Source organism: Numida meleagris, chromosome 16 (assembly GCF_002078875.1).
Source record: "Numida meleagris isolate 19003 breed g44 Domestic line chromosome 16, NumMel1.0, whole genome shotgun sequence".
NCBI lineage: Eukaryota > Metazoa > Chordata > Aves > Galliformes > Numididae > Numida > Numida meleagris.
Genome location: NC_034424.1, coordinates 9,185,314 through 9,209,417, shown reverse-complemented (window position 1 = coordinate 9,209,417; position 24,104 = coordinate 9,185,314). Strand labels below are relative to the sequence as shown.

Here is a 24,104-nt window from a genome sequence, read left to right as displayed (position 1 = left end):
GCTTTACGATACCTCATAAATAATGCAGGCAACAGGGGCGTGACAAAGACAGTCCCTGTTTTTATCACTCTTGCACCTTCAGAGCGCTGCTGCTGCTGCTCTCACTGCCTCTCCAGCACTGAAAATCCTCACATAAGCCTGAACTCCCCGGGGACGGGGGGGTGGGGGTGCCACCGAGGAGCGGGCAGCAAACCCAGGTTCGGCAACTCTGCTTCCAATTGTGCTCAAGAGGAGAACTTCATTCCCTCCTGGTGTTTAGTTGGTGGGTATTTCATTTGTTTCCCTTTATTAAAAAAAGAAACAAACATCTGAATTCAAATATTTGCACCGCTGAAGGGCACAGTTTGTATGACCCAAGAAAGGCCCTGTGCATTCTCCCCATGCCTGTGACAAAGGTGTGCGAGAACAGACCAGACCCAGGAGCACTGGCAGAGTGAATGCATGCTACGCTGCTGTTCCAGATATGAAACACGTAATTCCCTTTTATTATGACATAAAAATAATTTTACAATCATTAAATAGCCAATTCTGACAGATGAAAGAATGTATTCATCAGAAAGAAAAGTTTTAAACTAAAGCTGAAAATCGCAAAAAAAAAGCAAGTATTTTCTGTGATGACATCTAACAATTACATTGGTAAAACTTCTTGTAAGCCAAGATTTAAAAACAAGGCAAATACTCGCACGGCCCAGGAAGATGGCAGCCCTAACTCTGCCCTCACAGCCCCCACCACTGCTGCTACCAAAGCTCTGTGGCAAATCGCAAGTTTCCTATGAGCTGCTGGGAAAAGGGGAAAACACAGCACGGGAGGAGCATGGTGCTGAGCTCTGCCCAGCCAGGCCACAGCCCCACGCACAGCTCTGCCCTGACCTGATACTTGGAATTCGCCATAAAGCTCCATTCTTGGATGCAGGTAACTAAGTGAGACTCTCACCTTTCAGTAAGGAATGACAGAAGCTTTGGGTCTGCTGTCCTGTGGCCCTCCCCGGAACCTGCCGTGCCATGCCCCAGCACCCTCAGCCGAGGCACTTTCCCCGAGAGGGAGCACATTTTCATGGGAAGTGTAAATCTAGCCACTGACTGCGGACTCAACGCGTAACTTGTTTGACAGCCTTTGGCCTAGTGCCTCATAGCTTTGCTGGCAAAGAAAACAAATCTGTTAATAAGATATTTTAACTGTGACAACAAGGAGGAGGAGAACTTTCCAAACATTCATTTATGATAATTACAGAATAATGATGGCAAAAAAACAGGTAAAACACTGAGAGAAGGTTGAGAGTGCTAACAAACATGATATAACACATCTGTTCTCACAAGGGATGTATGTCTAAAGATTAACATGTCAAAGAAAATATAAAAGCAGGTGGTAACAGCTTAACTAAAGCTGGTTTGCAGCGATACAAGTATTCCTGAGAGCAACATAAGAGAAGAGCAAGCACTTGAAACATTTTCTCAAACCCAAATCCCTGTTGCAAGGAAAGTCAATACACTGCCTTGAATGTCTTCAGAGCAGCAGACAGGATATGCGAACACTGAATCCAACAAGAATTACATGTCCCTGTCAGTCAGAGATGGGATAAATCAACCCCGCAAGGTACAGCATGCACCCACCGCCCCACTCTGCAGCCTCTGCTCTGGGAAGGGTTGGACTCGATGACCTCCAGAGGTCTCTTCCAACCCCTACAATCCTGTGATCCACCTTGGTCCCGCCACCGCCCTCCGGGTGGGCAAACCCCAAGGAGCAGCAGCGTGTGCCATCATGGAGCTGCCTCCTGGCCCAACGGCCAAGCACCCGCAGCCCTCAGAATCAACATGTCCTTACCTTAATCATCTGGGAGAGATCACCAGCATCTGCCAGCTCCAGGACAATGTTAAGTTCATTGTCTTCAATGAAAGAATCCAAATATTTAATTATATTGGGGTGGTTCAGTTGCTGTAGACAGAGGGAATACAAGAAGATGTATAACAATGCAGTAACAACTCAAAGACACACAACCTGCACCATTTCTGTAATCGTTATGCAAAGCAGTTGATAATGGGTGCAACTACAAACCATGCTCTGGGTTATCGTAGTAAAAAAGTACACGAGAGAAGCTCACTTATCAAAATCACAGCAAAATAAAATGTCTTATTTAAGGAGCACTACAGCCCAGAACAGGGCAGAGCTGCCTTCCCTCGTGCAAACACCACATTTTTTAAAGCAGCGTTCTGAAAGAAACTTGGTAAGCAGCAACATTAGACGTAAAACAACCCAACAAAACCACGAGATCAATGACTGATTGCAGTACTCCTTACTAAAAGCAAGAGTACAATTCAAGAAAAGATCGATGGAAGTAAAATGATGTGCAAATTGCTTACAGTACGCTGGTCTATTTTCCCCATTATTTATGCTTAGATATTCATTTCTTACTTCTATTTAAGAATAGTTTTTTTCTTATGGTATCTTTTTTCCATCAGTGTCTCTTAATAATCTGCATCTGCTCAGATTGTTAGTTTATTCACAGATCTAAATTAAGAAACTTGCTCAAATTAAAATTTATTTTAATATTTTATGTCTGAATTTCTTAAAATGGAAACCTGCAATTTCTTAGGAGAAAATGGAGAACCCAGATTTCTCTACTCATTCCCACTTGCTCATTTTGCATTACATTTTCTTTCACTCGCACTCTCAGAAATGCAGTAAATTTAGAAACTACTAAAGTGAGCATTTCATCTACTAAACAGCTGTGACTCAACCTGCCTATTTCAGGGGTTACAAAGCCAAAAGAAACACTGTTACAATCCATCATGCTAATCAGCCTCTCTGCATGCACATTAGGGGATAGATTCTCCTTTGCGATGCCTCGACACCGGCACGCATTAGCACTAATGGGATCCATGCGCAGGCATCAGGAGAGGAGCATTCCCACCAGACAGAGCCATAGATAAATAAAGAAATCGCAGAGCCCATCGTCTCTGGGCAATTTCTCTCATGTGTCTGCCCTCAGATACATCAGTCTAAGATCAGATTCCAGGCAAGAAAGCACCAAAGCCCCGAGCAGAATGGGTACTGACACCCAACGCGCGTCAGGATGCCTCGCATCCCGTCAAACAAGCTCTGAGGGCACAGCCGATGCCAGAGCATGCACGCTGCTCTTGCAGATAAAGCCAAGCCTCCGACTTGAGAGTTGTTTTCTGCCTTCTGGAGGATGTTCTGATGGGAAAACTCTGCTGAGCTCCCAGAGGCATCACAGAGTTCAAGCAATCCAACAAACCTTGCTCTAGCCCTCAGCACCACGTGCAAATAGAACACAACATCAAAGCACCACAGCTGTGGAAAGGAAGGCAGCCCGCACCCCTCTGAACACCTATCACGCTGGCACCTCCCTCTTCCTGCATTCCAGCCTGTTAGTTTACCCCATACAACAAAACTCTAACAATGATTAGTCCTGAGTAGTGTTAGCTAGGAAGATTCATTTGCCTTCAACAACAAATAATAATAGAACGACCTGCACAGTAATGATTTGCAATAATAAACAAGATACTAGAATGTATGCAGACTGTCAGCAAATATCCCTGCTCTTCTCTTCACCCTAACTAAACAAATTTTTTGGAATGTTGTCTGCTCTTCTGCAAGATATTGTGCAACAAACAAACTACGTGATATTACCAGCTGGTATTTTTCCTCACAATAAAAAAAATTGAAAAATAAAATTCTTACCTTCAAGAGGTCAATCTCCTTAATGCAATCTTGCCTAGCCTTGGCATCCATCATTTCAAAAATCTTCAAAGACAAAAAAGCATAAGATTAAAGTGAAATGGTGACAAAATCCAAGAACTTATTCAACAAGGAACTGGTCTTTCCTTCCCAATTTTGTATAGCCTCTACTGTAAAGAGTGTACACACATACAGCCTGCAGACCAAAGTCAAATGCTTTCTTTACTTTGAAGCCACCAAAGGGCTAGCAGTAAGGCAAAACTAACCTTAGAAGCTGTAGGCAATATTCCAAGCAACAGGAGAAACAGTCCCATTCTATTCACTAAACAGAAAGACTGAATTTCAGTGCTCACCTGAACTTTCTTTAATGCCACAGGCTTTCTGTCCAGAAGACAAGTTGCTTTGTAAACTTCACTGAACTGTCCTCGTCCAATCTTTTTCTCTATCTGAAAGTCTGCCAGTGTGCAGCGATACGGGTACGACGTTAAATGTCTCTGTTGGATTTAAAACAAATTAAAACTTCAGCAGACAGCCCCAGCACCATACCTCGGGGAGCCAGCCGCGGGAGATGGCCGCTGTCGTAACCTCCCAGCCCAGAAGGGAGCAGGTACAGCTCCCAGCCCAGCAACTTCTGCCCTAATGTCCACACAATGCCTGCTAATTAAAGCAGGCACATAATTGAATATTTATCTCCAGGCCATCAGCGGCAGCTTTCTCAGTTTAAGTTCCCTAAAAGAGCAAAACCACTCCTCTTCACATGAAATGACACTTTGAGTAATTCTTTTTGAAACACCAAAGCCACTGGTACATTTTTCCATCTATCACAACCAGCATTTAAATTCCTTCGTACTATGAGGAATGGTTTTCATTTCTCCAGGCTGAGGACAGTACGATAAGAGCTTAATTTGCAGTTATGCATAAAGGCCGCTCCCATGGAAATGAGCAGCTTGTTTCAGCATTTTCATTGGAACTGCTCAGGGAGCTCAGCCCCCCATGCCCTGCACAGCCCCACTGCCCCCAAGCTCAGCCCCCACAGCAGCTCCCCTCGAGTAGTGTGAAAGTTTGAGCAAAAGCTTTCCTGCCTGGGAGTTAGCATTCACAATAAAGGTAACACTTCGAATGAGATTTTATGAAGCAGCGACAACAAAACTTTCTTTTATGAAAGAAATTCATGCTAGGATCAGGGATGGTACCTGTTTGCCCTTCATAAATCATTGAGTTGTGTGTCTCAATCTACAGTGCCTAAGTGCAAATTAGCATTTTTAGCACACGCCAAGAAATATCTAGCAACTCCTTAACTTGGAAATGTAAATAAACGTTAGCCAAGTGACAGGACGCGTGTGTCCCCGCCACTTGCCATGGTTAGCAGCTGAAGTCTGCTTGCCATGCTGGAGTTAATGCTGGGTGACGACTGGACACCTCAGCTGATATGTTCTGGCATCCTCCAGGACTACAGCTGCACATTTACATATGCAATGACCTAGATTTGCATTCGCTATCACAACCTATCAGACCTAATTAAAATAATGGAGCTTTCGTCCAGGCTGGAAGATGTTTGATTGCAGCACAAAGCAGAGAGCACGCTCGGGTCGGGCCAGGCCGCAGCAGAGCTCTCTCTGGCCCAGGGCAGCGCTGCTTTCCCATGGCTGTTTGAAATCCTCCTGTGCTTTCTGCACTTTGATGTAAGCAGGTAACTTACACATCATGTTACACATTTAGCACACCTAAGAAATACTGACTTTCTCCGAACATCGCCCCTGAATCTGGCCTTACACACACTGCACTTCTGTCGTGACTTCTGACAAAGGGGACTTTTTATTTCCCCCAAGCTTAACCACGAGAACTTTCCATAAAGCTGTCAAAGAACCAACACCTACTTGCTCAAATAAACTCTGACCTTTACTTCTGCAAATCTAAGAGGTTCCATACACAAACTGGGTGTACAATTGGATAACACCATTATTTCCAGGTCTATTTGTCAAAGCTAGATTTTCTCATTTTCAGACAGATTCAGGCTCAGGGAAGTGTTCATGTCTGTATGAATACAGGAGCACCATGAGCCACTGAGGTCAATGATAGAGCCTGAAAGAAAAAAAAAAGAAAAAGAAAAAAAAAAAGAAAAAAAGCCCTGAAAAGTGAAGCCCCAGAACTGTAAAGACATTGTGAAATGTGGCTGTTTGCACACGTCTGTTGGGGCAGCCGTAGGAAGGGGACAGGCTGGGAAGAGCTCGTTCTGAGACAAAGGCCGTTCTCTTTATCCACACAATGAAGTCTCATTTTTCTAGTACTCCATTAAAAAAAAAAAAAAGCCAAAGATTAAAGTCAATTAATTCCTCATTGAGATAAAGAGGCTATTCATTTTTCAGAAGAAATGCAGAGATCATTCCAAGAACAAGCTATTCTGGACTACATCTCTAGCATACGCGCTCTCTTTTAGATGTAATCGTTGATGCAAAAGCACAAATTTGAAGCTCACAGAAGAATGTGGCGTCAGCCCCCTGCAAATACTTCAGGGAGATGCTGGCCAGAACTTTCAGCCTCAGAGTTTGTTTTTTTTCTGCAAAACAGCATCGGTAAGGCTTTATAATATAAAAAACACGAAACAAAACAATGCAATAAAGACTTCAGTTATTTTATCCTGCACACCCTCAAACAGATACACTGAAGTGGCAAGAAATTACTGAAAGCTAAATGGGAGTCCCTATGTACCAGATTATGAAGACGCACGGGCAACTGCAGAGAACAGCATTAAAATAAATAAACAAACAATCCTTACTCTCCACTTGCTTTTCTTTGGTAGGATGCAGTTTCTACTCCTGCTTTCAGATTCTCAGGGATCTCTGTTGCAGTGACACCAGTCAATCTCCTGAGCCGTTTTCCTGGAGAGAGGCTTTGCTTCTCTTCCAGGAGAAGCGCGGGTACGCAGCGATGCTCGGTGACTTACCTGGCCCTTCTCACTCAAAGACACAGAGAACACGGCAGAGCCGCAGCCCCTTGGCTCTCGTGAACATGAGACCAACAAATCTACCTCTCTGTTATTATTTGAGCAATGGGGGGAAAACAGGAGTGGTCCCTGCGGCCGCCAGTGCTTCAGGCAAAGGACAGTGCCGAGAGGTGAGACGGAACAAAGACAAAAACATCAGCAGAATGCCAGCATGCTGCAGAGCAGCACCTGGGGACTGCTGCTCCCGGGAGGGTGGAAGAGAACGCCAGCCCAAAGGAGCTGAGTAAGTGGGAATGGCCACTGCCCACTCCTCAAGGCATAAACCCAGAGTGTTAATATTGTTTCACTGCAGTCTGATTGCCCTGCGGAAAACTGGCACTGGTCACAGTCTGCACAAGTGCTACAAGGCCACACAAGGCTTACTTCATTTTTAATCCAGCTAGAAATTGTTAAGGATTGGTTAATCAACAGTTAAAAGTCAGACACTACAGCCTTTCGATACTAATAAAAGCTTCTTTCCTGTAGAGCCATGCAAAGAAATACTCTTTAGAAGAGTAAAAAATATACTCGCCCAATTAATTTTCTGAAATCTCATTAAAAAATTTAGCCTGACGAAGTCATATAGTTCTGACCTGAATTTTAATTAACTTTACGCTGGATATAAGTTTTTTTTTCTGATATTTGCAATGCATCATTAATTTTAAAGCAACTGTTTCCTTTCTTCTAAAGTGCATACTTCATCTGAATGACATTTACCGTAAACTAATTTCACCTTTAAAAGACATCTGTGATAGGAGATGGAGAAGCTTTAGCCCCTACAGCTGAACACGTATACATTATTGGCAATGATTTACTATCAGCATCCGCATTTCAGAGCCTCTTTACGATGTCCCAAATTGTACACCCATCTCCACTCAGTAACACTTACCTGAAAAGAATTTTGCATACTTTGAGGTTGAAATTCCAGTGTGAATTTATGAGAACACGTTAGAGCAGGCTGATTAAAAAAAGAACTTCTGAGCTCACAAGAGATGAGGAAACTTTTAAAATATGGATTATCCTTCAAGCAGGCAGTCAAGTAATTACTGAAGAATACATCAGGTTTTTCATTTCGCGGCTTCAAAACCAGACTACGCTACAGCGTGAGATACCCTTCACCTGAAACCTTACCTACAAGTTAAAGTTTGCTGAAGAACTTGCTCTGAATTTCAAAGTTTTACAATCTCTATCGACAGCTATTTGTTGTAGTTTATGACAAGGAAAGAGAGAAATTCCTATTAATGTAGAAATAAGCAAAGCAATTTGGAAAAACAGAAGAGCCTCTGCTGCTGGCGGCACGTGACAGGCCACCTGACGCCATCGGCGGAGCGGGGCCTGCCCTGCGAACACGACAACTTGCGTTCATTTCTAAACTGCACTTGCAGCTTTTTTTAAAACAAACAAACAAAACCACCAAAAAATCAAAGCAATACTCCCTGCAGTCCTAATCCTTCTCCAAACAGCCTATTTACTGCGAGAGTCCCACCACCACAACCTGGTTGCTAACAGCCTTGAGGGGAGGTTTCACTGCACGGTGACCAGGCGGCAAAATGAGCCCACTCAGCATCAGCACAACAGCAGCACGCAGATTACTAGCTACTAATTACATTTAACTATGTCATTACAAATTCTAACATGTGCTCCACGATGCCATGAACGTATCTGCTACACAGGAACACTTCCTAATCTTGTTCATGAAATAATTACAGGGGCTCTATCCTGCCAAATGAGGCAGTAATTAACCCTAATTGCTCAAAATGCAACTGGCTAATTCTAGGAGATTAATCAAGGGGATTCAATTATTATTAAGTGACTTAATATGACAAATTGCTACATTAGGAGAGGGGGGCTTTGCTCCATACGACGTATTTTCCAAGCAGCGCTGCGTAAGATACATTCACTGCCATGCTGTACGTGCAGGCACCTCGCTGCTGTTGCAAACCCTACGCTGGGTGCTGGCACAGCTTTCTGAACAGCCCCTCCTTGTCCCAGGAACCACGAGCACCGCCGGCTGCACAGCCAGTGTGCCCAAGCAGCACCCACGCACCCTCCCCAGGGCGGCCCTACGCCACAGCTCCAATGCTCTTCTTTCTAACTCATCTGCTCTAAGAAACAGCTTCGTGGTCTAAAAAATGCAAAATTTCAGACTTCAGAAAATACAGGCCTCGTGATTCCAGGAAAAGTCTCATTGCTGGATACAGGTCAGGGCTCTCTGCCCCAGTGCTGCAGGGAGGGAGGGGAGAGAAGGGGAACCACTGCAGGGCAGGATGGGAACAGAATCCACTGAACACATCGGGGTAGAAACCTCCCTGAAACTCTCTGAATATGGAGTCAAGAGAGCCTACAGCTTCACGCAGAATGAACTTTGTCTTCTATTTTGTAACTACCTCTTCAGCATTTATTATTAAAGTAAGCAAGGAAATAAAATATTATTTGCTTACATTCAAGCAACCACTTTTCTTTGGCCTTTTCTTTAAAGAATTGAAGAGGAGAGAAAGCCAACACAGAACATGTATTTACAGGCTGTTTTAAAAATACTTGCTCTAAGCAAAATTTGAAATATTTCCTTTCTTCCTTATTGTCACCAAAAATTGGATTCAGGAAACTGGCTGGCTGGCAGCACCCCAAACTGGATATACCCGGGTTGTACTCAGAGGAAATGGGGAAAAGAGCCGCAGTACTCAGAATTGCAGAGGTCTTTGTGGAAGGAAGGGCAGAGAAGGGAAGTTGAGGGCCGTGCTCACCTGCGGGTCGTGCTGGAAGTCCTGGCCTGGCAGCTTGCAGAGCGCGCTGGTCTGGTCCCCCAGGTGCTGCGGGTGCTCGTGCTGCCCCTCCATGCCCACATGCCAAGCGCCGCTGGACCTGCGGGCTGCGAGCAGAGAGAGCCATGAGCATGCACATCGCGGAGGGGTGCACTGGGATACCCATTCATCCCCTGCCTCCCCTCTCTGATTAAATAACACGTGTAATTCCCCAAACGAGAGCAAAGCAGAGCCAACTGCCCCTGAGCAGCAGCCGCCAGGAGAAGATGAACCCGAGCGCAGGCATGTCTGCACACAAGTGAAGGGAGTGCAGCAACAGGGCGAGCTGTGCCAGTGCTCCGGAGGGGACAGGGCAAGAATAGCTGTATGACAAATACTATGGGTGTAACTTCATAATAAGAAATACAGCAGTTTATTCCCCATCTGGCACTCTACAGAAGACTTAAATAGGAAATCTAACAGCAGTGACTGTCACTTCTGCTGACACTTTCGCAAGGTATCAGGAACTCGCAGTGGACCACAGTGTGCCACCTTCCAACCAGTTCTGAAGCACCACAGCAGTCCTTGCAAACCAGGAGAGCAAGCTACAAGTCTGCAGTCCATTCCCTGCGCTGGAGAACAGTGGTAACCAGCCCTGGAGAATTTCCAAATGGATCATACATTGCTTGCTTCTAAAGCATTTAAAGCTCTTTGAAAATCTGAGGCATGCGCAATCAGTGAGGCATGCACAGGGCAAGGAGAAGGCACGCTTTTCCCTAGATCATGTTTGTTAAGCTGTGGTTTAGGGTCCACGCCTTCTAATCTCCTGCAATACTTTATATCTTACATTCAACAAGAATCCAACTTTCTGTGTGTTCTTCCACAGATAGCAACGCACAGTTCAAACACAGAGAATGCCCCAAACTTCCCTCATGATTCTTAGGTACTTGGTAAGCCAGGAATCATAGTTACTCATCTATTTCATTACAGACTCAGCAGAGAGATGCGGGAGCTGACACACCTCAATTCATTGAGAAGAACAAAACGATGCTCAGGTGCTACTCAAAGTTGGACAGTGCTCAAGCACAAGCGCACGCTCCACAAAGCCACATCTGAAAGTGTGAGAAGGCCACTGCTGAGGACACAAAGGGCACTGCTGTGGACACGGGAACTGGAGCGCTCCACTCTGCATTACAGCTGCATTACCCAGCAAAAGGCTGCAGCACGGGAGAAAAGAACCTAGCAAAATTATCAGGTGGAGAACTTAAAGTAAGCTCACCAACAGCTAAGGAGAGATCTTGGCAAAAAAGCAGATTCACCAACTTCATTCTGAAATCACCCTTCACACCCCATGGAGACCAAGCCAGTAACATCCCCATTTTAAGCACAAAGATCTCATTTGTGAGTTCAGAGTCACAACACAAATTGAAATGTAACTTCATTCATGCTGCGGACAGCACAGTGGGCGAAGAGCTGTGAAATCCAGCACCTGTAACACGAACCTCCCGGCATCGCATCCTGCACCTCCATCGGAGCAAGTTATTTCTCAGCATGACAACACCGCACGTGTTTTGAGCCGTATTATAAAAGAAAGCAAAAGCCTGCAGGTAACAGGAAGAGACAAGCCAGGACGGGAGGTTCAAGGACGCCGTAACCAGCTGCAGCACGGCAGCACGTTTTGGTGCCACATGGCACTACGTGACCTCAACGGGCAGCACTGCTTCCAGAGAACAAAACCTTCGGCATCACCCAGCCCGAGCCAGGCTCAGGACAAAGCCCAGCTATGCTCTCAGAGACGCAGGGGCACTTCCAGCGTGCACTGTACTGCTCCTGCAGCGACGTCTGGGCTGGGACTCGGCCCTAGGAGCAAAGCCAGCCCAGAAATACACTCACCACATATACAGCACATGGACAGTAACTGCATCGACATCCCTTCCCCTCCAGTGGGATGCTGCAGGTTTTTTGCTCGATTAAGTAATGTTATTCCTAGCTAAATATTCATTATCCACATACGTTCTAGGTGAGATCTCATTTTAGAGCTGCATTGCTGCTGTCCCTAGCACTGACAAAGCAACATTTAGTGGGAGCCCCATCATTTTCAGAACTTTGTTTCAAGAGTTTTGGCAAGTATTCACTCAGTGAGAGTACAACTTGATCTCATTAGTGTATTAATAGTGCACGCCTGGCATCTGAGCAATGACTAATTCTTAATTTAAAATGCAAAGGTATTTTAAATATTTGGGGGGGGGAGGGGTGAATGGAGAGAGAGAGAAAATACGATGCAGAAGAATTTCTGCAGCAAGTCATGCTCAGTTCTTCTCGCAGTTGTCAGCAGGGCCCGAGGTAGCCGTGCCGGACCCTTCCAGCAGCAGCTCCTCGTGGGACACAGCACACGGCTGCAGGGACAGCTGCTGCACAGGCTGCCCTCAGGGAAAAGCGCTTCTGAAAGGCAGTACTCTGAAGCTCTGCTGGAAGCAGGACGGTCACTATTTCAGCAAAGAAGTTCAATTTTAATTTTCCTTTAGTTTCAGATATCTGTAGATTTATTAGCAACAAAGCTGAGTATTTAAAAATGAAGAATGTGTCTAGATATCAATATTAAACTGTCCTATGAAATTGCTGCCTTGCGTTACACTGCCAGAACTATCTTCATGACTTTATTATTTGTTATTTTAAGAAAGGTTGTTTCCTTAAAGGCAGAATGCAACACGTGGCTCTGTCTTGTCTGAGGCCGCAGGTGGAGAATGCTGCAGCACACCTGGGGCTCGGGCAGCTGTCCTTCTCACCACCCATCTCCAAAGGGATTCAGGAATTTCACATTTGCAGCCTCAAAATAAAAGGGCACATCCATGCAGTGCCAGGAAGCATCCGTAGCCTCACGCTGACCCAAGGTGGGATCTGCATGCTGCCTCAGGACGGGAGCGGAGCTCAAAGAGCGGAGCCAGTCAGTTCTGAATGTGAGAAACCACCTCTGATCCAACACACATCCGGGGCGTTCCTAGGAGCCCTAACTTTCCAGCTGCCATGGGAAACTCCAGGCCGTGCCACTCACTGCAAGGGCTGAGCCGAGGGAAGGCAATGAGCAGCTCAGGGCAGCCCCGATTCATCAGGTGGCGAGTCTGGGTCTGGTCACTGTTTGTTTAAGGCACTGCAGCTGGAAGCAAAGGAAGAGGTAAGAACCAAATATCAGCTCTGAAAAGAGATACGCGCAGCTCACATGACAGCGGCCCGCTGACACCTACGGGACAGCGTGTCCTCCGAGCGGCAGCCCGGCTATTCTGGGCAGCTGGCAGCACCGTGGAGGTGGCCGGGATCCTCGCGAGGTCGGCACCGCAGGGCCCTTCCTTCGTGACATCCAAAGGGGAACACGCGCTGTACGGCGCAATCCTACACAACACTGCTGGCTTTTGGAGAGTCATGTCACACGATCCATGCATTAAGTTATCCCGTGGATTCCAACAATTAGCACGACGCATTCCCTCGCAACCCATATACGCCCTTGAATGAGATGCAGCACACCAGAAGCCACAGAGCTGCATGACTTCCCCAGGGAACGCACGAGGCACGAGTCCCAGCTGCAAGCGGTCACCTGCAGCCCCGCGCAATGGCTCAGCCAGGCGACAGCATGCAACCCTGCTGCAACCCGGGCTGCGTGAGGTGTCCCTATTATTCTTTAAATGTTTGGAAAGAGGTAAAAAAGAAATATCAAGATTTTAGGAGCCTCTGCTCTTCAGGAAAATAGTTGTTTATACCTCAGTTTTGGGTTTCACATGATCTGGTCTACTCCTTCAATGATGAGATGCCTACCAGGAGGCAGGAGCCTGCATCCTCCCTACTAGGCGGTAACAGGAACACTTCTCACATTGACACCACTTCCACAACACATGCAGCACTCCTCATCTAATACAGGGAGGAGCAGTTGCAGACAGTGAAGATGAGGTTGTTAGTTAGGTGGTGGTTGTTGTTCTTTCAACATCTGTTTAGAAGAGCCAAAGACAACAGCAGGAAGTAAGAGGACTTGGAATCTCTCAGCACTGGCACATTTTCACTTCACATTGTTCTGCTTTTGCACTTTCATTTCTTCAGCGACAGGCTTCTCATTACGCTTCCAAATTTCCTAGGAAGCTCTGCAGTGTTGAACAGTTTCAGACTGGGTCTTGACCATGACAGTAAATTAAAACATTTTTAAATTGCATGAAGAATCACGTATCCTTCCAGAAAGTGAATATCCTCATCTGCAAAAGGCATTACAAGAATAACCTAACAGCTTTTTGACACTGCTGTGACCGTGTGCATGAGATAACACATAACTCCAACAACACATACGCCTCAAAAATCCACATATACAAAGCAAGGCTTCTAACAGTTCAAAACATCTCCTGCAGCATTTTCCAGATTTTGAGGCCGGACTTCCACCATGTTTTCATGAAAACTGAAACAATCACGTCTGTCTTCAAAGAAGTGATTACCTGCAGTGGGAACTACTTATCAAAAGCAAATGATGCCACTGGGTTCCAGTCGTGGATGGAGGAAGGGGTAAGAGGAGCAGGTGCCGGCGCGGGAAGCTCGGGCAGAAGGTTTCCCTGCTGCTCCATTGGTGCAGCGTTACTTCCAGGGTACCCAGCCAAGTCACAGCAAGGATATATCACAATTGTTTTAGTGTTTGGGGTCAATTTTAGTTAGCCAAACTCTAAATTACTTGGCAAGGCTAGCAACCAATGCAGTAACTCTTACAACAGCAAAAACGGCCCTGGTTCAGGTCACTTTCAACCACTGAAGCTTATGATCTCTCGGCATTACTGTTACATGTGCCACCTCCATCTCACAGGAGCAGAGGCAGGCAGGCTTACTTCCCCCCCCCACCAACACGACAGCAACTTTATCGTATCAAAATCAGCAGGAACTCTCACGAACACAAAACACACCAGAATTCCCTGTTACTGGAATACTGGTACTGGCTGTACAATACACCGTGCACACAAAGGGGCAGTTCCTACATGGCTGAATGTGCGGCCTATGTCAATATTCTCAGAGATGCCCGTGGTGGGAGACAGCCTGTCTGCACCTGAAGGACTGGGAAAAACAGCTTCTGACAACAATGGAAGGAAGAGAAAGGCTTCCAGCTGAACCAGCACCCAACTTGCAATCAATCCGTTTTTGAGAAAATGTACCTGAGCTCACCGAGAGCTGCTTCGCTTCTCCCAACAGATCCATGCCCTTCCTGGGATGTCCTGAAGCTATCTGCACCTCCGACCTGCTCCAACACCCTCCAGTATCACGACAGATGTACACAGCTATGTATGTATGTATGTGCTTTTCCACTCAGCTGCTCTCCCTCACACCTCCCTCTCCCAGTCCCCATGCAGCTCTATCCAGGTACCCAGTGTAAAACAAAACCAAACAGGGATCTCGCATCATCCCAGCAACCCACAGGCATTTAAACACAGCCCAGAGCAGCACGAGGCTGCTGCCCCGACCCCCACAGGGGCAGGAAGGCAGGGCCGTGTCGCAGGGCAGGCCTGGCTGCGTGCTCAGGGTCCCCAGGGGCAGAGCCGTGGGGTTTGCCATCCCACCAGCGTGGCCGCGCCAGCAGCGCTCCTCCTCTCCGCTGCCCAATGACGTTCTCTCTCTTGCCTGCTCATAAAATAAATCTGTCAGGATGCTGTATGAGATTACCTATATATTTAAATGATGATCTTGGCTCATGATTACATTATCGCTGCGGTTCAGGGTACGTGCTGTGCCGAAGGCAGCCCAGTCCTGGGAGAGTATTATTTCCGAGTGACTTTTATTGTCCATTATCTTGCACCATTTCTGTCACGGCTGTGATGTCTGGTAGGAATAGTTCACAACAGAAATATCTCTGTCGTTAGTATTCTCATCGCAATTTAGGCAGATCAACCTTTAAATCTCATCCATCATACTGAAGAGCTTTGGCAAAGCAAGCGCAGCCATGCACGCTTCCGTGCAGAACCTAATTACAGGCTGTGCTCAGCCGCCTGCCCCATCCCTTCTGCAGCGCGAGGTGACGCAGTCCCGCACAGCCCCGCTTCTCACTCTCCCTTTTGCCTGGTGGGAGGGCACGACCCGCTCCTCGCAGCAGACTGCTTCTGTCTGGCGCGTGACAAACTCACTTGAACCCAACAATTAAACTTCTGACAGTGTTTCCAAAAGCAGGGAGTATTTACTGTAAATGCTTGACAATTTTTTTCCTCTCTGCTCATCTCTCGCAGTCACCTTATGATGACTGGAAATTACCATAAGCAAATAGCAGCCTAACATCCAAAAAACCCCTCGTGGTAACGCAAAATACACACCTGCCAACACTGGAAAAAAAGCCCCTATAAATACCAATGTTAAAGGAAAAAAGCAGGAGGAATGCCACTGAAATGCACGAGGCAGGGAAGCAGTGCCGCGTGGGAAGGACTCGGGGAGGGCTGCCCCACGGACGCCGTGTGTCCCATCGGCTGCCCAGGCCACGGTGAGTGAATTCAGGCACAAACTGCTGCATAAATGCGGATGTGTCATCAGCCAGGAGCATCAAAATCTTAGGCTCTGCGTTAAGAAGAAACCATATCTACACATACACACCAGCAAATGTAACAGAGCATGAATACAGCACACCTGCAGAGCCCAGGAAAGCAGAAAATATATGGAAGTGTGAGCAAACTCTTAAAAACAATATTTATATCATCCAGTTATGCAACTTTATATTAGATTTAGTAATGCCATCCAGGACCAAAGGGCTAATACACTATCTAATAAAATTTTAATCTTTCTGAATGACATAAGCTCTGAAGGATGAACCCACAGCAGGCCGAAGTTGGCCTTCTCCATGTGTGGAACCAGGGAAGCTTCAAATGGGAGGGCCTGGAGCTGGCACTGCGAGTAACGAAGCATCAGCCACCAAACACACTTAATAATTGTGCTTCAAATTAAAACTGCCAATAGTTTTAAGTCCTAAGGACAGAGTGCTGCATTTTTTTTAATCAAAGTTCATTTGAATGACATTTAACAGGTGTTGCTTTAGAAGCCTTTCAGAAGGTTAGCTTCATCCAACTCATAGTGATTTAAGTTACAAATGTTCCAACTACGGAAACAACCTCTAAGAATGAAAATACAAAGATACTCTTGTACATTTACATATTCCTAATTTCAGAGGTAGCGCAGAAACCACGTTACAGCTGTCAGCGAGAACTGCACCTGCGGCTCCAAGGCCCCGGCCACCAGGACGGACAGAGCTGCTGACCCTGACGGCAGGGGCAGAGGGGGCTGTGTTAATTTCACGCTGACTTTTTGTTGAGATTCCAGTTTGCACAGTCTTAGCAGGCAGTAACGGAGTGCTGGCCTCCTGAAGACCCCAAAGCCACCGAGAATGCTGCAGCAAAATGGCTGAGAAGCCCTATGGCTTTTTCATGTCAACTGATATTCGTTAAAGAAATGCTGTGACAGACACTGTAATTCACTGTTCCATACCTAGAAGCAAAATGACATTAAGTCAACAAACTTTAAGCTACCAGGAGCTTATTCCCATCTGTAGCAAGCAACATTATCTTTTCAAGTACTCTCTAGTCTAGTTCAGGGACAAATGTAGTAGTGCGACTTGGAAGTATTCTCCAAGCATTCTCTGCAACAGTATTCTCCTTTTTCCAACTGTACCCCACACCTGAAGAGGGTACTTGAGCTGACAAGTCCAACAGAAGGGTTTTCATGCCATTACCTTCATTAGCTCCCACCACCAAGCAGGGAGGTGGTAACCCACTTACTTTCAGCTTTGGTTCAGCATCTCCCACCTACCCATCCTGCTTCCCTTCACACACAGCTCCTCGATGCAGCAGCACCCACCCCGGCTTAGCGGGCTCTAAGGCAGATGAGCTCTGCGCGCCGTCCCCTATGGCTCCAACACACCAACAACCACTGAACAATTTCTTTCTGCCTTTTATTTGATCCTTGTTGCTGTTGCTACTATTTTCTTGCAAATCATCTTCTCGTGGCACGCAACACAGACTTGGAGAACAGGTTTAATGTGAGATTTTTGTTGTTAGTGCTATTTTTTTGGTTGTGTGGTGTTTTTCTTTAAATGTGTTGTGAAATCACCTCCTTAGAACTTGGCCCCAAACCAAAAGATAGAATTGTTTTTAAAAGTTTTCTGAACACACTTTAAACTCTACTTAGCTCAATCCATTCATTACAAGAGACGGCTTCACAGGGCTCCCATTAAACCAGTGCCAAGGGTACCCAGTGATTTATAGCTATGAGAAAGTAATCACCGTGACAATGAGATAAATGCTCCTCTTCACCAGTCCTACCCCTTCCTTCCCTGCACAGAACTTCCAACCGTGCCACCACCCGTATGTATTTACGTACACCATTCCTACCGCAGGCAGATAAACACCAAATGCATATTCACATACAAAATTGAGTACGGACAGCAGTCAGCTGCATTTAAAGTGAAAAGCAGTTCCTCTGAAGACAGACAGTGCAGTAAATACCGACCAGCAAGAGCGGGCTGCATTTTTCTCCAGCCAGCGCTCACGTACACATAGAAGTCAGACAAGTAAGAAGCCAAGGCTCCTAAATTCATATTCTTCTAGGTGCAATTCTAAACCTCCCAAAAGTGTTTGCTTCATTCATTTTAACAATCCTTGAAACAGCAGAGACAGACCTTGCAGGCCACTACCAGCATTAACGAAACACGCTCAAACCAAACACATACTCAATCCACCTGGAATTTTACCGCGCTGCTTACTAAGCATGCAACTACACGCTTACCTTCTAACTTACAATGCAATAAAGCTTGCAAGCCTGAAGCCAAATTATTTAAGAACATTTCTGCTATCCTTCTCAGAACTCATTCATTTCCGATGAAGGAAAGATTAAATATGGGCTGGAAATATATTCCTATCATCCAGACACTTCCACATCTCTGCACCCCGCCTGCAGTAACCTCGCATGCATCCATGAGGGGTGCTCAGCACCCATGGCCCTTGCAGCCAGCACACCTGGCTCTAATGTAGGGCAAAGGAACCGAGGGGGATGTTTTTTATACATGCACACCCAGCTTCAAGACATCAGAACAACAGCTTGAAGTATTTACATTTCTCATAATCAAAAGTCACAGGAAATGATGCTGAGGACCACGCAGCCCAGCCGATCTGAAGAGTCATACCATTCAAATCCAAAGGCAACTTCAAAGCCACCTCGTAAAGCCTGCGTGCAGCGGACACAGCGGCCAGATGCTGCAGGAGCTTCCCGGCATCTGGACCTTGCAAGAGCAGCCAAACGGAAGCAGAAACTCTTCCCAGCGTAAAAAGATTTAACATTTTTCTACTTGCAAAAACAGCTACATTAGAAACAGGTTTGGATCCTTCCTCCACTAAATATGGTAAGGACGACTTCATTAGCATCTATACTAGTAAAACAGTGAGTTTCCCTACACATGCCTGAGTATCTGGAACTGACAGCACCCTCTCTTCTACATGTAACACTGCTCTTGGCTTCATCCCCCCAGGGCACACACGCCTCCTCTCCCGTGGACAGGGCTCCTGGATCAGCACTGCAGACCACGGCTGCGGGGCAGAACAAGAAAATCTGTTCTTCGGGAAGTCTGCACAGCTCCTTTGATTCCTTATTTTGCTGACAGACAGGGTTAATGAAGTTCTTGCAGAGAACTCTCCCTTTCCTGGGCTAAATGCCCAAATTCTTTCAGGATTCACAAGACTGTCTATTTAAATTGGGTCCAATTTTTCTTGCTGCAGAGGCCTGCACAGAATGTTCTGATGAGAAGCTGGGAAACAACCTTTTGAGAAAACCGTAACTGAACGCACAAGCTCTGTGCAACACACAGAAACCATTCAATGCCACATTCCGCTCTGTGCGTAATGACTTTCTATCACGCTAACAAGCGCCGATGTTGGAGCACGAACCCAGCAGTACCAGCAGATCATTTAAATCCACGAGCAAGCACGTAAGCGCACGTAAACACAAACCTGGCCTCCATGTGCTTCCATCACGCGCTTCCCCACAATCTCCTCCTTTCCCCCACCTTGCACCTGCAGCTGTTTCTCATGAGCAGTGGATGGGGACCAGAAAGGGCCAGGGCTTTTCCCAATGCTGGGAAGCCTCCTGCCCAGAACCACGAGAAACAGAGCTGCAGCCCAGGTGCAACCCTCTGTACTTCCCACAGCACAAGCACCAGCCTGCATAAGGCATTTGCACAACAAGAGGTTCCATTATGCAGACATACTTTCAGGTCATCCTTTAATACAAGATATACAATGCCTTTATTACATCTTCTATACAAATTAAAGCCATTTTGCTTAAAATTTTAGATATAAGTTTTGTAAATTTTAAGGAATTTTATGTGCATGTAGATATGCAGAGGTGCAGAGGGCCGGGCCTTCAACAAGGCCATGGTTCTCAGCAGCAGCTCCAGCCATGTCCTGCTCTGCAGCTCTTCCCAACAGAAGAATGGGGATCAGAGCTGCTGCCCACAGACAACAGCTCCTGGCTGCCTGCAGCTCAGCACTGCTGCTCATGGCTCACAGACCAAGTGACAGCAACGTTACTGCTCTGTCTTTAACCCAGTTTTGTTTTGTTGTAGAACCAAACAGAAAACAACACATTACATACACGGTTTTCAAACCACAAAGTTATTTCAGACACATTGCACAAGAGTCCGAATTTCAGTGTGCAGTCTGAGCTCTAATTCCAGCTAGCCTTAGACACGGCAGCTCAGAAAAGCTGGTCTTCTCACTGTTCCTAAACCCTAATGGATTTTCTAATTAACTTGATTAACCCACCCTGCTCAGATCTGAAGCACAGCCTCACAAACAAGTGATTTCTCAGTCCTGCAACGCAGTGCTTGCAAGACGACTTCATAAATCAATGGAGCTGAATTGAGGTTAAACAAATGCATTTGCAGCCAGCACAGTGCTCATGTAGGAGGGATGACACACCTGACACTTCAGGAAGAGGAAGTATTCTGAGAGGCCTTTTTTTTTATTTTTTATTTTTTTTTATTTTTTTTTGCTTCCAGCGGGTGTCAGAAGTCAGAGCCACAGGTGAGCAGACCCAGACCTCCTCAGATCAAACCACGCCACAGAGGAAGGAATGTGAAGTCCCAGCACTGGGAACACAGCGGAGAGGAGGCAGAGGCAGGGCTGTGCCTCTCCATTTTGAAGGTCAAACAACCTCTGCGGCACAGGAGGCAATAAGAAGCTTGCTCTGCCACAGCACAGAGTGACTCACTCCTTCGAGAGTTTGCAGTCTAGCCCAAAAGCTGCTGGCAAAGCGAAGCTGCCCCATGAGGAAGAGAGCGGCCACGTGCACTCAGCAGAGCGCCCAGCCACAGACCTGAGAGCAGCAGCAGTCTGCTCTGCAGGAAAAGTGTGAAGGGAAAGCCACGGGCAACAGCAACTGAGTCTAGAGCAGAATGAATGCCACGGACTGGATGCACAAACAAAAGCTACCTGGGTTGTGCCTGCTGCTGGATGACTTCAGAGTAAACAGAAATCTTAATATGGCATATTTTCTATATAACAAATTGGAGGCAGTCTCCGAAGGGAAAATATATTCCCACATCATCTAGCTGCTATTATCAAACTCATTAGTGCTACCTACGTCAGCAATAAAAGGAGCAAGCTGGCATTCAGCCGTCCCCAGCCTCAGATGAACACAAGGAGAGACAACAGGCAACCTCTCCAAAGCCTGGTGGGACCAGCGATCCATGGTTCATTTCGAATCTTGCTTCCTACAAGCACACAGGTCACTCAGACACACACTTGCCAACCTAGGCCTGCCTTCCTCATGCACCTTCCAGCCGCCCCTCCTCCCCACAGCCCGGCCCCAGGGATGCCCCGCAGAGCCCCCAGACCTCACACCCCGGCCATGCCGCAGCGACGGCTGCAGCCCCCAGGCAGGACGCTGCGCTGCTGCCAGCACAGAGCTCACAGTGCTGCCCTTGTGTTTAGAAAATGGGAAACCCAGCAGAACTCCAAGCGCTCCAAAAGGCAAGGGAGGAGAGTATGGAAGGAGGATGAAAGACAGGACAGCCCAAGCAGCACTGAATGAGAGTCCTACATCACCCCTGTACTGATGGAATGGCGAGGCAATAAACACCTTCCTATTCTGAAAATAAAGTTCCTGTTTCCTTCATTACCCTTTGGAATTTTTTTTAATGGAGGAAAAAGAAAAGGTTGAAAGGGAATGCCACAGTGATGCGCTTGCAAAACACAACCACGTGCAGAAAGAAACACCTGGCCAAACCTTTGAAAACAACACTGTGCAATACCCAAAGTGTCACAAGGTCTGCTTGTACAAGAGAATGCATCGTGGTTTACCTCTGGGAAGAAAGAAAAGCACCACCAGAAGACAGGTTCCTGAGGGGATTCATTAGATCCTCACAGAGCCATCACTGACACTGAAACCTGCTTCTGCAGCAGAAGATTTATCTTACAAATACAGAACAGAAAAGCATGAAAGAAGAAAACCCAGCAGACTGTACGTCAGTTACAAAGGCAGCAGGAGGAAAGCTCCACACGAGACTGCTCAGCCTCTTCAGCCCACCCACCCCACTGCCTTCCAGAAATCTGCCATCATTCTACTTCCTCGAGAGCTAGCAGCAGCACGAGCCATCGGGGATGTCCCCAAAAGGGTTTCCAAGCCACAAGTGATCTCCGTGTCTGCACACCCCTCTGCCCCAGCTCTCCGCAGGGCCGGCTCTCAGCAGGACGTGTCCCAGGGACACCAGTATTTCAGGAAATACAGCCTCAGCGCAGGGACATCACCTTATTGTCACAGGCCACCAAAACCCCATCGACTTGAACAGATTTCCACTTCAAAACCAACAGCTGCAGTGAGAACAGGCTGGGGTCAGCGCCCATCTCACGGGGCCAAGGCCTCCCCCGGAGAGCTGTGTGCTGCCAGGCACGGCGATGTTTGACTTACAGTCATCAGTCACAGCACTGGCCAACCAAAAATACCTAAGTACTGTTTGCAGCAGTTTTGGCTTAAGTAGCTGCCATGTGATTAACAGTGTGTTCTTCAGAGAGGGCTGCAGCAAGTTTTCCCCACTCCCTCCATTAGCAATGAAGCACAAAAGCTAAAATAAGTCATCACAGTCACTAAAGAACAAACCAGGGAGAGTAAAAGAAATCCTAATAAATAAGTCACAGTGTAAGTTATTGCATTCCGTAGCATACAAAGAACCAAGAGCAAACACAGGTAAAGAACTGTACCCAGCACTGTTTACCCTTTGGACGGTGAAGTTCTTACGCCTGACATAACGTTATAAATTGAGTAATTGACCTGTAAGGAAGTAAGGAGCTCAGGAGAGTTAAAAATTACCCCATAAATACCATAAAGATTAACAGATTTGTAATACCCACCCAAGAAGCACTTACTCTAAGTAGAATGATTATGAAAACACAGCAAGAATATTTACTACATAGCACCGACACCAGTATATACAGACTGCCACGAAAGGCAGCGCTGGTTCTTAATATAGTGACAGCTGAAAGTCACCACTTGGATTTCCCGACGGACTAAAGGGTAACACAGCCGCACACGGCTCTGACTTACGTGGCTCCTCTGACACAGACCCGCACACTCTAGGGGACCTTTCCAACGCGCTCCTGTTGTTGTTGTTCTAGTTTAACATTTTTAAGATTTACGTTTTGAGCAGCTGTTTGATAGAAGATCTAATTAAATACTGACAGCACAGGAGGACGAAAACAGAAGTATCAGGAAGGGAAAGGGGATTTCTGGTGCCCACATTTGCTAATATCTATTTCAGTCCAAGTTCCTCCCCTTGGGGGAAAAGGAACACTGCAATACCGACGGCTTTTTCTCCCCATCTCCTCCCTGCAACGACGGCCAAACGCCCCAGAGCCCACCGCAGTCTCCACAGTAGCACTGACAGCCAAAGTCTTTCTATGCAGGAAACACAAAACATCCCAACGAGGAGAAAACCACTGCTTTTCGGGAAGGTGGAGGATTGCCCATGGGGGAAGGACACAACTGAGACTTCAACTGAAGTTCCTCACAGGAGTCGGGCTGAGTTTACTACGAAGTCACGACCCATCTGCCTGCAGGCCAGCACTCCCCAGCTGCTGCTGCACCACCTACAGCAACATTAACTTCCAGCCACGCAGCTAACACTCACGAGGTTAAGAAAGAAGTACTCTCCAGAGTAATGGAGAACATGGAGGGCAGCAGCGAATGGGGAACGTGTGCTCCCCACCGCCGAGGCCCTCCCAACATGTACGGCACTCACAGAGCACCCACACCACACAGCACCCGCTCCTCAGCCAGTGAGCTCAGGGCTCTGCCCACCCCCACAGTGCGTTCCCCGCTGCCTGGAACAGAGGAGCACTGCGCCCCACAGCACTGCCCAGAGCGGTCCCCACAGGGCCCACGCAGAGCCCATGGCTGAGGGCCGCGTCAGCCACTGCAGGAGCACGGCAAGTGCCGTGGGGCCGTGGTCCACTGCCAACAGTCCATAAAAGAAAACAAACTGATGGCGAAGGAACAGTCATAAAGGGAAAAGCTGTACAGCAGCAGCCACCGCGTTTTCAGTTAAGAAAATTAAAATAAGAAAATAAGAAAATAAGAAAATAAGAAAATAAGAAAATAAGAAAATAAGAAAATAAGAAAATAAGAAAATAAGAAAATAAGAAAATAA

General features: G+C 46.7%; 1 protein-coding gene across 3 annotated transcripts in view; it reads right to left on the bottom strand.

Moving 5' to 3' along the window:
- The window catches only part of NEK6 (NIMA related kinase 6), a 48,804-nt gene that overhangs the window by 20,056 nt on the left and 4,644 nt on the right, over window positions 1-24,104 (bottom strand). For all 3 annotated transcript variants that reach the window (XM_021413792.1, XM_021413793.1, XM_021413791.1), the window contains exons 2-5: window positions 9,425-9,549; window positions 4,051-4,191; window positions 3,701-3,763; window positions 1,823-1,933 (exon numbers count right to left, since the gene is read on the bottom strand). In XM_021413792.1, coding sequence (XP_021269467.1) covers window positions 1,823-1,933; window positions 3,701-3,763; window positions 4,051-4,191; window positions 9,425-9,517 — 408 coding nt within the window. In that variant the 5' untranslated portion in view covers window positions 9,518-9,549. The remainder of the gene's footprint in view (window positions 1-1,822; window positions 1,934-3,700; window positions 3,764-4,050; window positions 4,192-9,424; window positions 9,550-24,104) is intronic.